Here is a 14,304-nt window from a genome sequence, read left to right as displayed (position 1 = left end):
CATTAAACTGCTAGGGATATTGCACACTTTGTGTCATGAAATCACAGTCTCGAGTCCATGGCAGAGAGGGCAGGTGGTGGCCCTCCCTTAGTTCCTTCAATTCCAACAGTACCATCTCACCTTCTATTACTAAGTAGTCAATTAAGAAGGGTATAATTGTCTCCAAGGCCTTCGAGGTTCACACTGCTGGAGTCAGATGTTTTTGCAAAGTCAGGAGTGTTTCAGCTGTCACCCCAGCATGAAAGAGGGAAGCAAGGAGGTGGACTAAAACCCACCTTCGACTTGCATCCTCTGGAGGAGATGGCTGTTCTGCTGGGAGAGTGAGCCAGGTGCAGACTGGCCCTGCTTGGAGAACCACTGTACTGGCATGTTATCCTGTGTCCTGAGTGTTCCGCTCGCTCCAGGACCGTGCTCGAGTGCGAGGCGATGAAATACCGATGTCTTTTTTTTCCCTTTGGGTATTCCTCATTGTCTTGTGGCTGGACAGCAAGTCAGGAGACACAAGTTCAATGGTTTCAGCTTTCTGAACTTGGGCAAGTCACTGAAATTCTCTACACTTCAGGTTTCCCTCATACCCTTTGTGGTCTGTTTTTGCCAGAGATAGCCAACATGTGTCCCATGGATCAATCCAGTCTGCAAGGCAGGTTAAGCCCCGCTAAGGCCTTTGATTGAGCAACGCATCAGCAAGCGTGGCCAGAAGCTTTTGCCTACTTCTGCCACTTGCCGTGATAGACTCTGGTCAAGAGGGGACAATGCAGACAGGGTCTGTGGGCCAGAGGGCTAAGGCTCACGTTGGATAGTTAACTGTAGAGAGCGCTGAAGATTTTGCATTGTCCTTGCGTTACTGACTCTGCAAGTGTCTTTGCTAAGCTAGAGAGTCTCCATCCCCTGTAAGGCTGGGGGAGTGACATCCTGAAGAAGGGTGTTAGAGTGGAAGGAGAATGGGCTGAGTTCTGAGAGCCATACGGTCTGTGTTAGGTTCGTGTTCAGGGCAGAAGATGGGATAGAGCCTCTGCTAGGCACGCTTGCCTTCGTGGGTATTATAATGTCTTTGCTAAAACTGTGGCAATATTGTTTAGACCTCAGTCCGGAGAAGATGGTCTCTACAGAGTAGAGCCCTTCTTACTGAAATTCGTAGTCTTCATAGTTGGCAAGAGTAAGGGGCTGGATGTAAATTAATAGTGCATCCCTGGGCAGCCCAGTGAAGAAACATCAAAAGGCAAGTCAGGTCTGGCAGGAGCAGACTGACTTGGAGGCTGACTCTCCTGTTGGGGTTTCCACGCTTGGGAGTAGTTCCATTATCTAGTTCCCGTTATTTGGGCTGTCCCAGCCCCCACAGCACCAGGTATTGGAGAGAAGAGTTGATGGCAGGACCAACCCTCTCTTCAGGACTAGCCCAGTAACGCTGCCAGAGGCAAACGGTGCTCCCCCTTGGGCTGACTCTTCTGGGTTTAGGCTAGCTACTTGCAGAGAAAACAAAATGCAGCTGAATCCGTTCAAGGAATTCATTGACAAATGCTTTGAGGTCTTTATGCGAACCTAAGTGTTTGCTGTGAAACAGGAGACAAGATAATAATCGGAACAGGTTTTACAATGAATGAACTGCTGCTGAGAAATGCCTACTTTACAGCCTTGATACTATGCTGGATGTTAAATGACTGCCAGGAGCAAACTCTGTGGTACCTCAGTTAGCTCTTACCCTAATTATCGTTTACAGAGGAGTCCCAGCTAGATGAATGCGGACTGCAATATAAAAGACTTAAGTAAGATTTATTGATGTGACTACATGAATAATTCCCCTTGCAATGATGCATTTAAAAGCACAGTTATTGTGGGAGGAGGAAAGCCAGTGTTTGATATTTTGAATCATTTAAAAGTGTGTGTTTTATTTTTATGTTTTGGCTTTTGCTGTTCCCTCTACCTGCCCCCCTTCCAAAAAAAAAAAAGAAAAACAAACAAAAAAAAGGTTTAATCCTGTTACTGGCCAGGTTTGTGAAACAATAGTAGGTAATTGAAAATGAACCTCTGCTGAGGCCAATAGATATTGGATCTAGTAAATGGTCTGCCATGGTGCTCAGGCAGCCCTGAGTACACCACTTCAATGCTTCAACATCGCTCCGAACTCTTGGCACTCAAAGTTTGGTTTTTCCGTAACTAACTAATTGTTCAGCTTCCTGAAAAGCACGTTTGTGCTCTTTCTCCCTCAGGAGCGATCCCAGCAGAGGACCCTCCGGAGAATTTTCCTGTGTTCTGCCAGTTCGAGTGACAATGGAGTTACCACCAGGGCAAGCAGATCACCCATCTGATCAGGGGAAAAGCTAGCTGAAAAACTGACCCTGTGAGGGAAAAACGAGTAGCTTTTAGTCATATCAGCAAGCCCGTCAGCCTCAACGTGCAGCCAACCTGTCGCCAGTGCTGACATAAGGGAAGGGGTGAGGGAAATTACCATTCAGTGGCAACGTGTTTTTAAATAACTTGCAAACACCTCTGGCAGTGCAAGTCCATAGACACGTAAGCTGAAGCCACAGCTGCTGCTCTCCTGCCAGGCAGCCCTGGCCCGTCCCGCTCCCGCCGAGGCCGTGATGGAAGAGTGCCCTGAGCCACCATGTCGGCGGGCACAGGGAGGGCTCTGCCCCATGCCCCGTCCCCGTGGTGACCGCACTGCTGAGCCACCTGAGTCTTCGAAGGAAATTGTAAACCATTCATCGAAGACTGGAGTCAAGAGTGAGCCTTCAGGAGAACATCTCCCTAGAGACAATCTTGCCCTAGTAAGGGCTAATGCTGCCCAAAGGATCCCTGCCTGTTGGGGCTGCCCCCGTTCTGCTCTTGCCACTGGAGTCACCTCCCTCCAGAAGGGATGTTCCTACGACTCTCCTTTCTCCACAAACCCTGCTCCCCTTATCTCATCTTTCTTTCCTCAGTCAGGCTGTTACATACGGACAAACATGCCCATTACCCTGCTTTATCTTTGCCTGGCAGACTCCTAGCAGTCTATGTCTGCTCCCACAGGTTTGGCCTTGCCCCACCACAGTTCCACCAAAGCAGAATCAGCCCCTCTGCAGGTCCTGGTATTCAACTCATTCTTCTCCTCATGGGGACACCCAGGAAGGTTTACCCAAAATTAACTAAACTAAATTTACTAATCACTGCCCCTCCCGGAGTTATTTTCCCCTTCCCTCCTTCTCCTTTTAAGCTTCTATTTATGTTCTCTCAGTTGTCACTGCCAGAAGATTTCATGTGGATACATTAGGCCTTTTCAAAAGGAAAGTTCGATTACAGCGATTTTTCTCCCCGTAGGACACGACAGCTTCATCGTTCATAACAGAACAATACACTATAACTTCATTATAGATGGCACGAAGCTGGCCTTGGTGGTTGAACTGCAGTAGCTTTGTGCTGAGAACGAAGTGCCACAACAGCGGTAGGATTTGGTGGGTGGCCAGTGAGAAGCAAGGAAAGAGCAGAACCTGCACTGCACAGGCTCCTGGGCAAGATCTCTTGATACAACTTCAGTACTGACAATCACCCATCAGCAGAAACCTCTTCCTGGTAGCAGGAACCCACATGTCCCCTTACTCTGTCTGTCTGTGGGGAAAGGTATGGTCCAAGATGGACCATATCCACTTGTACAGTCACCTTCCACCCCACATTGTCTGCTGTGGCTGCAGCTCTGTGCTTCCTGGGGACTGGCAGATGATGGCTTGAGTATACAGAGGCCTCGGGCATTGCTGGACACTCTTTGCTCCTGCCACTTGTGCATGAGGTGACTCACACCGTTCCCTAACTTGGCCGGTAGCGACCCTAATGTCCTGTGCCCCTGGGCGGCTCTCCCAGTTGCTCCCCCCCTCCGAAAAACCCATTTCTGGGCACCTGGCCTGCAGTGTGAAACAGCCTTTGTGTGATATTTTGTCAGCTACAAATAATTGAAAAAGGCCTACATAAAGTCCTAATTGTGTCACAGAACAGGCTCTTCAGTCATCCATCTTCCTATTAAACTTGTGAATTTCAGCTACTCAGCCCTGTTGGAGTTATTTTCCCCTTCCCCTCCTTCTTTCTTTTAAGCTTCTATTTATATTCTCTCAGTTGTCTCTGCCAGAAGATCTCATGTGGATACATTAGGCCTTTTCAAAAGGAAAGTTCGATTACAGCGATTTTTCTCCCCGTAGGACACAACAGCTTCATCATTCATAACAGAGCAATACACTATAACTTCATTATAGATGGCATGAAGCTGGCCTATTTAAACAGAATACTTAATGATAGTCGGGAAGGCAGGAGAAATTCAGCTCCACCGGTCTATGTGGGAAAAGGGAAACTGCATTTTTTGGTATTTACTGAGGTGGATTTCTTGACTCTTAATTAAATCTCTTTTCACAGGAACAAAAAAAAGAGAAGTGGAAGACTCAACTGACATGGGTGAGATCTGTTACCGGGTAGTTAATTCCACTTTGGCAGGTAGTTTGACATACTCTAACACCTAATATTAATAGTAGATGTGGGGGCCAGGGAGGAAACTTGGACTCCTCCGTAGTACTTAGACCCCACTGAAATAAACTGCAGTTTGTTGGTGCTTTCCTGTACGGACCACAGGTTCTCCTTCTTTTCCCTTTCCCTCTTCAGCTGCGCTGAGCTCAGAAGCATGCTCTGCGTATTGACTTCAGCTGAGTAGAAGTGGTTTAGGCCTAAAGAAGAGCTGCAGCCTGAAAAAAAACTCCTTTTTGGGAGAATGCCAGAATAAATAGCATTCTGTGGGCTCATAGTTGACATCAGACCACAGTTTGCGGTGATGATGGGGGAGGCTTAAAAAAATCGCAGTGAAAATGTAGCAAGACGTAAAAATTAATGTTTTCCCTTATTTTGATAAAACTCATTTTTCCTCTTGCCTGGGTAAGTTTTAGTGGTGCTGAAAGGCACCAGGAGTTTAGCTCTGTCGAGGCAAGTCCTCCACTGGCAGCTTGATATTCCACACAAGGTTTTTTTGTACCAAGTTGGGAGAGATTTTGATCAATACTAGCTTACTGGTAAAATCCGTAAGTGTGGATGAAGTTTCTAATATTTGTTCAGCTGAAAGCCATGATTTCCTATCCAATCCCCTCAAAAACTAGGACCATGGCTAGTTTTGTATCAGAAATCTGTATCAGAAACTGTTAGGAAGCTGATAGCCACGTCCTGCGGTGCCTGTGAGTGTTCCATGCCGAAATGCTGTGTATTGATACCCTATGAGGTCTGCTGGTGTGAGCGTCCCCATGTGGAGTTTGGAGGGGAGTGGAACAAAGGCGGCTTTTTACTTCTTTAACTGGTATTGAACACTGTCGAAGGAAAGCTGAGGGGCTTCTCTGGAGAGGGGAGAGGGTCTGAAGTGGAAAATAAGTTTAAGGAAGAAATGGCTCCAGGAGGAACAAATGCCCCGGCTGTTGAGCACACTGTCTGGTCAGTATGTCTCATGCTTTGGCCAGAAGAAGGTACTCTATCTGTTGGGGGAAAGAAAACAATTCATGCTATTAGAGTTCCCTGTAATTTGGTCTAGAAGCAGTTTGGACTCAACAACTGAAAAGGAAATGTCAAAGAATGAGAAGCCAAGAGAAGCTCATCAAAAAGACATCTGGTCCTGCTGTCCTTAGTGGGAAATCCCCCCCCTCCCTCCAGCCACCCTCTTCCCAGCCACGCTCTTTTGAAACAGTTAATGTCTGAGAGAATCCAAAACATTGCTGGAATGTATCAGCGATGAAGCTGTTGTATAGCTGAGCAGCTAAACAGCTCTGGTTTTGTTTGTGTTAGGGCTGATTGTCTTGCCTTTCATCGGTGAAAGTCAGAAATGGTTGGACAGAAGTCAGTGGAGCAACACCAGTGTAAGGCCAGTTTAAGCTGGGGGAGAATTTGGTCATCTCTCTTATGGCCAGAATTATGAAGCGCTTCACAGGGAAGCAAGAAGACCTCAAAAGGGACGTCCATAGACAGGATGCTTGCAAATCTTGTAAGGTGAAAGATTCATGTCCTGTTCTCCAACAGAGTATTCACTCCTCTTGCACCGAGCAGCTTTGTTTGCAACAACCATGCCATCCCAGACAGTGACCCATCTGCCTCTGTTTCTTCTGGCCCCTTCTTCACTGACGGAGCCCTGGTAGGCTCCCAGTGCCTTCCTGGAACCAAGGAACTAGCCTGGTCTGCTATAAAGCACCCATAAAGGTTATTTCTGGGGAAAGATGTTTCATTGCTGCTCATGCTCTTGAGTTGATAGCCTGGGATCCTTAACACATTTCTGCAGTAAGCTGTGTGGCAATGTCATTTATCACAGCTCCTCTCACAAAATCACGTTCCGGGGGCCTGGGTGGCCTAGGGTTTTGGAGTCCTTGATCACATGAATCAGGACAGTTGGTGGAGTCCAACTATTTAGACCTCCCTGGGCAATAAAGAGAGGCCTCAGTGTTCAATTTCCCAACACCAACTGTCCCTTTCATCCCCCAAATCAGAAATCCTGGAAGACAGGCAGGATTCAGCAGATCGCGGGCCAAAGACACTGGTGGGAGCTCCATAAACATACTGAACTCCTGTCAGTGTCTGCTCTGTGCTCCTGGCTAAAGGGAAGATCAGGGAGGACTTTCAAGAAGACAGGTGAGCTTGTGACTGGTGATCCCTCTTAACTAGTCCCAGCTGGGTGGTCCCACCCGCCTGCTTGTGTGGACATGTTCAGGTGGTCTCCTCCTTCCTTCCAGCTGCAGGTGCTCGCCATTTACCTGGTACTGCCTCAGTCTTCCCTGACTCTACTGTGGCCCAGCTTGGCTTTCTCAGCTGGGAGAAGAATCCGCCATTTTATTTTTCTACTGTTTCATCATGGAAGTTGGTCCAATAACTGTGAAAATGATACTAGGAAGAGAGAGATCATTTGGTCAGAAGCAGGGGGAGGAGAAAGAGACTTCTCCCTTTCAGAGACAGCAATATTGTTCTGCTGGCTCAGCTGTCCCTAGGTCCGCAGGCTTCATTGCTGTTCAGAGGGATCCACATAAGGACAAAAGTAATTCCCCCCCTCAAATTATGGCTGCATTACAGCCCAGCATTGTGGCCAGGGGTGTCAAAGTGAAGAAGACTTTGGCTTCCTCGTTCCTTGGCATTTTGCAGGACACAGCTTTAATCTCAGCTCAGATCTGTCACAAAACCCACCTCTACTCAGATCTCTCATGTCAACTGCTCTGAAATAGTTCTATGCCTGCTTGACCACAACTGTCCACAGAGACATTACACCCTTATCTAAATGGGTACCTCAGATGATATTTGGAAGAAAAGAGGACACCGGTGCACCACCATTGATCTGAGCACATCTCACTGCTAAACCTGGTCTGCCAAGCCATCTTCTTTCTCCATCTGTCCTCCAGGGACCTGCACACATGGAGTATTTGGCATGGCTCCCCATCTTTCAGGAGCTTAACAAGACTAAGTTAATTGTACTTCTGACTGAGCTTGGTCTTGCTGAGTAGACTCCTGAACTAGGTTTTCACAGCCTTCATAAGTGCATGGGGAAGAGAGAAAGACAAGCCCTGTGAAACGACAGATACCCTTCGTGTGTGGAGGAAATTTCTACCAGCTGGAATATTTTCCCCGAAGAAAGGCAGAAGCCTGACCACTATGGACTGCTGCAATTGGGATGGTCAACCTCTGGGAGAAAATACCCCAGAGAGCAGGTCCGCATAGTCCACGTCAGGTGTGATTCTTCGTGACAGTCTCCATCAAGCGTAACTTCCCTGAAGTCGGTGGAGGGCACCTGCACACAAGCTCTCATGGTAGGATTCCCCCCAGCTTTCACAACGGAGAGGTCAATAACTTTCACCAGACTTTGACTCATGCTCAAACCAGGGAATGAGCAAGTTAAATGCAACCAAAGAGAAGAAAGGCATAGCAAAGATTTAGGCGAATGTTAGACATTAAAGACTTTGCTGATGCAAAAGGTAAGTGTTAACATCAATGATATTAATGAAGCAATGTACACCTGCTTAGTGTCAATATTTGGGGAAAAAAGAAAAGCATTTAGCATCGCCAGTGGATAAAAGAGAGGATCAGGATCATGCTTCTGCACAAGGTATTTAGCAAATCTTTGTAATTTTTTATAGAATTTGTTTAGGCTTCTAAATTTATACTTGATTCCTTCTCTGTTTCACAGGAAGCGAAAGTGCTAAAATGACAGGATTTAAGGCCAGACAAGCAGAATCACATGAGTTGAAAGCCACAGCATGGTACTTGAGAACTTTAGCCAAAGGTGATAGATAATCTCACTACCGGTCAGACTGTCTATTAATACAGCATGAATATGCAAGGAAAAAAAGCATAAAAATGTGTAATCTATAGTATCATCCTCTGCACTGAAGGATAGGATGTCAGCCACATAAGAAGACTGGAACAGGATGAGCTTGGCTGTCAAGGCTTGTCACATCTGAGTCATCACTAATAATAAACATCACTAATAATCATCACTAATAATAAGCAGGAAAAAAGCAAGGAATACATAGGTACACAGGTAGATGACTGTTATTTTATTGGCTTCAGGAAGCTCCACTAGGAAAACCAGTTCGCAGGTATTTGCTCTAGCTGAGCACAGTGGCAAACATCTAGACTTCAGCACCAACAGTGGGAATGTGAATTCCTCGCACTAAGCAGGGTCTGAGTATTTCCCAGTTTTATTAAACCCCAGAACACAACAGCCTGTTTGAAAAAGAATATCCCAAAGTATTTTAGGTACTTCCTACTGCAAGAGGAAGGGGACAAACAGGAAGAACTTGTATTCCTCTGGCATTAGTATTCGTTCCATTGTCACTTGCCCAGCAATTGCCATGGGCCTAACCAGCAGTCCTGGGATTCCAGAGCATCCTTATCACGGCTGGGGAGGGAACGAAGGGACAAGCAGGGGATGTAAAGGCTCTGGGGCCTGAAGACAGGAATCACAGGTATCTGACGCCTTGATCTTTCAAATCATCTTTAATTAGTTTGTTTAACTGGTATTATCCTTAATTAGTCTCGCTGAGTTCAGAATGACTACTCACCTGCTTCGAGGTACAGGCACACTTCAAAAGTTTGCAAGATCAGGGCCTACTCTGCTAGATTTTGAAAGCTAGAGCCAAGAGGTAGCTGGAAAGAGCTCTAAGAGAAGTATTCCTACATGACAGATATATTTATTTAACCTGTTTTTTCTCCAGTCGTTGAGGACTGCTATCTGCTTGCTGGATCTGACAGTTCAGGCGTTTGGCTTGCCTGTCTTTTTGTGCGGTAGTTATGTACTGGCAAGAGACGAGACGTGCTCCAGCTTCAGCTTCCTTGAGCGGCAATAACCCTTTATCTAAACTTGGTCTCGTATGGGAAGTTTCCATGCGGCAAAAGTCACTTTCCGGTTCCACCTGACGCACAGATCCTCTGTGAGGTGTCACCCCCTTACTCAGATGGGTGTGTGGAAGTTACCTGTTTGTGAGTACTCCGAGCTCTTTAGGTGTGGGTTGATGGCCAAGAGCTCGGCTTGCAGAGCAGAGTCAATGTGCGAGGGGCTGCGTGGTTTGGGGAACCTGCCTGTCTGTCCCACTGCTCTCTGCAAGAAAAGGTTCGTTTCCAATGCAGGCCACACCACCATCTTCCTGCCCGCGCTTCAAACCCCGAGCCAGGCCCAAGCCCTGTTTTGCCCAGACCCCAAAGCCTGTGAGTCCCTTCAGCGTCAAAGCAGTGGGATGAGGATTAATTTCAGACCAACGTGAGCTTGGTGTGACCATCGTCCTTCAGTGGAAGGACTAGATGCCCACAAAGAGAGCCAGTGGATATAGCTCTGGTGAATGATGCAGAGCTGACTTCTGGCTCCTTATTTTTCAGCTCCCAAGGAGAGCGGTTGATTTTCTGGGTAACGGTTCTATCTCTTTCCACAGGAACAGTGGAGCTGCCCAGCCAGGTCAGACGCCTAGCCTCTCCTCTTGCCAGAAAGGCCTTGTAATAGGCAGGTATGGCTCCCTTGTCCCCACACCGATAGCTTAACCTTAATTCTGAAAACTTCCTCTGTAATCCTTGTGTACCTTGTCTATTGTAACTTCTGATGTTTTCATTATTGATATAAACATTAAATTCCTGCAGTGTCTCCAAAATACCGGCCTCAGGACAGACTGTCACCTGTGCCTTGTACTGAGGTCAGACTGGATGCCCACTTCTCCATTTGCTATTGTTTGTGCACTTTGGGCATGCTAGCTCTGTCTGCGGTGGTGGAAGTCAGGCAAAAATGTTACTGGCACCCAGGGAGAGGAGCATCTTCCTGAGAGACCTGCTCTATCCAGGAGACAGGTCCTACCCAGAAGCCTTAATGAGGCCGCTGGAAAGGGAGAGTGCAAACTCGCTGGCTCGGTGTTACAACCCCGGGAAGGTGGAAGGAGAACCCGACTTTTCAGCCTGCCAGCCCAGAGCAGGGCAGGAGGTGGGTCGCTGGCGGACTCCCGCCGGGGGTCTTAGCACCGGGACCACACACGGCTATTGCGGGACGACCGAGGCCTTTCTCTGGCCGTGCCCGGAGCCCCGCTGCAGCCAGAGCAAACACCGTCCCGCACGCAGGGAGCAGACAGGGCACCCCCGCCCCGGGCACAGCGCTGGGGAGCAGCAAGGGGCCCCAGGAGCCACCCCACGGCCCCAGCCCGGCACCCCAGGCACCCTCCTCCTCCTCCTCCTCCTCCTGTCACCGGCCCTAACCCCGCTCCTTTCCCCGGGGACCGGCCGCCGGAGGGGACCCACGCCGAGGGGGAGGATGCGTGCCCTGCCGCGCCGTGCGGGACAAGGCGGGGGCCGGGGGGAGGCCGGTCCCCGGATCCCCGACCTCCACCCCGGGCGGAGGTCCCCGTTCCCCCCACCGCGGAGCGCCGATCCCGGCCAGCTCCGCGGCTCCGGGGCGGGGCGGGCGGGGCGGGGCGGCCCGGGCCGGCCGGGGGATCCGGCGCCGCCGGAATAAGAGGCTACGGGAGCGCGGCGGAGCGGAGCGCGGGCAGCGCCGTGTCCCGGGGCCCATCGGGAACCGGCGGGCTGCAGCACCCATGGATAAATACAAAGGTGAGGCGGCGTCCCACGCGTGCCCGTGCCCCGCGGCGGCCCCCCACGGGGACTGCCGTCCTGTCCTGCCCTGCCCTGCCCGCCGGCGGCAGATGGGGGACCTGCGGGGGCGGCGCTGGTGGGGAAGGGTCTTGGGGGGGCGGGCAGACCGACCGACCCACTGACGCGGGACCGCTGCGGCTCGCTGTCCCCACGCTTGGGAAAGCGCGGCGGCGGTGGGTCAGCTCCGGTGGTGATGTTTCCCGAGAGTCGGACCGGGGGTCCCCGCGAGTGGGGCCCGAGCTCAGTTTCGGGGGGGGGGTGTTGTCCCGCGAGTGGGACCGAGCGGCGAGGGTCCAGCTCCGCAAGGGAGGAGGAGGAGGAGGCCAGCAAGTAGGGACGGGAGCTAGCTCCTGGGGGAAGCGATCTCCACGAGTGGGGCCAGGGACCGGGGTCCCCACGAGTGGGGCCGTGGTCGGCTCGGGGGGAGCGGTCCCCAGGCAGCAGGAGCACGGTCCTGCTCCGGGGTGCGACGTCCCCCTGTCCCGTCCCTGCCCCGGGCACTGGGCAGCGAGGGAGGAGTGGGGGACATCTCTCGGTTTACACCGTCTGCGGATCGGGACCTTTTTTTTGCCACTTAAGAGCGGCGTCGCGTTTTGTTTTCTGCAGCCGCTGAATTTGGCTAACATTGCCTGCTCCGTCTTTCTTCCTAAATTGCCGATCTGCATAGACTTCCCACCCTCCCAGGCTTAACAGGCACGACATTGAATGTCCTGCGGTCTAAATGCAAATAGGTTTGGTGGTTAGGGAGAGGGTAGATGAGCATCCTCCCTGCTTGCTTTCTGGCAGATCTCATCTGGGCTGGTGGTCACCCACGGCCCATTAATTGCCCCGCAATCAATGGCTCTGGCGCTTCCTGCGTGATGCTACTTGGCCATTATCACCGAGAATGGCTCATCTCGGATCTGCCGTGCTATGGGCAGCTCTGGGAGACTTCTCAAACTTCAGTGCACCTTGCCAGCTGAGGAGGGAGGAGGTGGGGTGAGGTGCCCGGGCATGGGACACTCAGACATGCGTGGATAATCTGCAATTTCTGCTCCTGCTAGCGTGTAAAAGTCTCCCCTGGAGGAGGTGGATCCAGCACTTGGGTAGCACAGAGGAAGTCTGCAGTAAATTTTACCTGTTCAGAGCAAGCGTGTCTCTCCTTGTAACTGCTGACCTCCTTATGGAGCTTGAACATTTAAGCGGGGAGCTTGGTACTAGACAAATATATTCCTGCCTGACCCCATTTGGACTTGTTACTATCAAACTGGTAAGGTTTGGTTAGGCCTCAGCAGATGCATTCGAGCTAATAGCCCTTGTTCCCTAATCCTCCTTTGGTGGGGACTTGATATGTCAAGGTATCCTATTGTGTGAAGTTAATTTTTGCCAGGACTGTGTATTTTTATGACTATGCAAGTACTTTAGTATTCTGACAGGGCTGGCACTGTGCTGCCTCTTGTATTTTCATCCTTTTCCTCCTTACAATCGGTACTTTACAGGCCTGATAAGCACAATAGTAACATACTGCAAAAGTGATGTTAAAGATTATATTACAAGTCAAATATTGTGTAGTCTTTTTTTTTTTTTTTCTCTCCTGGCAGGGTCTGTACAATTCCATTCAGTTCCAGTAGCAAAGCAGTAGATTCATTAAGATTCAGCTATGTTTTGTATATTGTCTTTTTAAATATGCACACTGCTCCCTCAGAGCAGCGGGGATGTGTTCCGCACATGTGTAATGAATAGCAAGTGCAACTGACTGCGGAGCCTTGCCAGTCTTTTTTGTGTTACTGGTAACGAATGTGCACGCGTGGGAGCGGGTGTGTGTTAATGAGGGTACCCAGGCATCTCCAGCTCTGCAGGGCAGCCGCAGGTGATGGCAACAGCTCGTTTAGTGGGTGGGAGGTGTCCCCAGTGTGGTGGGGTGGCTGGAGAGCCCTGAGGAGCAGGTGGAGAAAGCAGGCAAGTAAGTTGTTGTTAATAAGCACAGGGAATATGTGCCTGTTCTGGTGAGGATATCTTGTTGCTGCTGTGGCTGGTATGGGGAGTCTTCATTCTTGCCACTAGCTGGGCAGAGTGCTTGTGCAGGGAAAGCCTGTAATGATAGGGAAGGATGGATTCAAAGAGGGCTGTTGAGCAACGAACTGGCGCGCTGGGAAGAGGAATTTGACTACAAGATCTTTCCTATTACTTAAGAAAGGAAGGTTGCAAGCATCAGCAAACAGCAGCATTTCTTACCTTTAAACGCAGGCAGGGATGTGCTTTAATCCGAGCTCTAACCTGGCACGCACAAGAGGTGTCCCTCCTGCTTCAAAGGCAGGGTGAAGCAGCCCCAGGGATGTGGAGGGCCCGGTGGGGCGTGAGCCGGGGACGCTGGGACCCGTGGCCTGCAGGGTGGCACCCGTGGAGCGGGAAGAGCTCAGGCTGTTGGACTTGCGTGGTGGGAAGTGAAGGAGGGATTGTGAAACTCTCCTGGGAATGGGTTTCCTTTCCCAGCCTCTGCAAATGGGGTTGCAACGCCAGCTGCATAGGAGGACATTGTCTCTTGACTCTTGTTAGGCTATTAAAGCTCTGAAGGATGTGTGGCAGGGCTTTTTTTTTCTGCTGGGCCACAGTAAAGAGTGTCTTGCGTTGGTGAAAGTGCTGTTTAAAAATCCACCTTCTCCCTGCGATTTAGGAAGTATGGGTGAGGCATAAAGAGCAGCAGACCCAACAGCCCAAGGGGACAAGAGTGAGACCTGCAGGGGGCAGGTGTGAATGAGGGTGGTCGCTGCACCCACAGCTATGTAGTGACAAGGACAGAGCTGCTCATCTCTTGCTCCTCCTCTGTTCCCTGCAAGTGCTCTCCCCCCTCCTTCCCATGTGTTTTGCCTTTGAACGAGATATGTACAACTGTCCCATCTTGTGCTCCCTCTTAGAGTGGCCCTATGGCTTCTTGCCTACTCCTTGTCCTGCTTGTCAGATGTGGCTGGGTGGTCTGTGACCAGCCACCCCCATACCCCAGAGAGGAGGGAGGAGGTGCTGAAGGCACCGTTACTGATGAGGGGTGTGTTGGTGGCACCCTTGCTTATCTGCCATCCCTGTCAAGTTCTCTCAGACCAACCCCTTGTCACCGCGGTCACGGGTGGTTCCCTTGTGATGCAGCTCCATCTGTGTAGTCTAAAATGTCAAGTGGTGGGAGCCTTGAGAGGTTTGTAAGATTATTACTGTATTTTTAATGTGTTAGAGCTCTGT

The 14,304-nt window shown here is 50.2% G+C and overlaps 1 protein-coding gene across 4 annotated transcripts in view; it reads left to right on the top strand.

The window, feature by feature from the left end:
• The first annotated feature begins 10,933 nt into the window (after positions 1-10,933).
• The window catches only part of AFAP1L2 (actin filament associated protein 1 like 2), a 71,932-nt gene continuing 68,561 nt past the window's right edge, over positions 10,934-14,304 (top strand). For all 4 annotated transcript variants that reach the window (XM_052799641.1, XM_052799640.1, XM_052799639.1 and 1 more), the window contains exon 1: positions 10,934-11,052. In XM_052799641.1, coding sequence (XP_052655601.1) covers positions 11,037-11,052 — 16 coding nt within the window. In that variant the 5' untranslated portion in view covers positions 10,934-11,036. The remainder of the gene's footprint in view (positions 11,053-14,304) is intronic.

Source organism: Harpia harpyja, chromosome 10, assembly GCF_026419915.1.
Source record: "Harpia harpyja isolate bHarHar1 chromosome 10, bHarHar1 primary haplotype, whole genome shotgun sequence".
NCBI classification, from domain to species: Eukaryota; Metazoa; Chordata; class Aves; order Accipitriformes; family Accipitridae; genus Harpia; species Harpia harpyja.
This window is presented reverse-complemented; position numbering and strand designations above follow the sequence as displayed.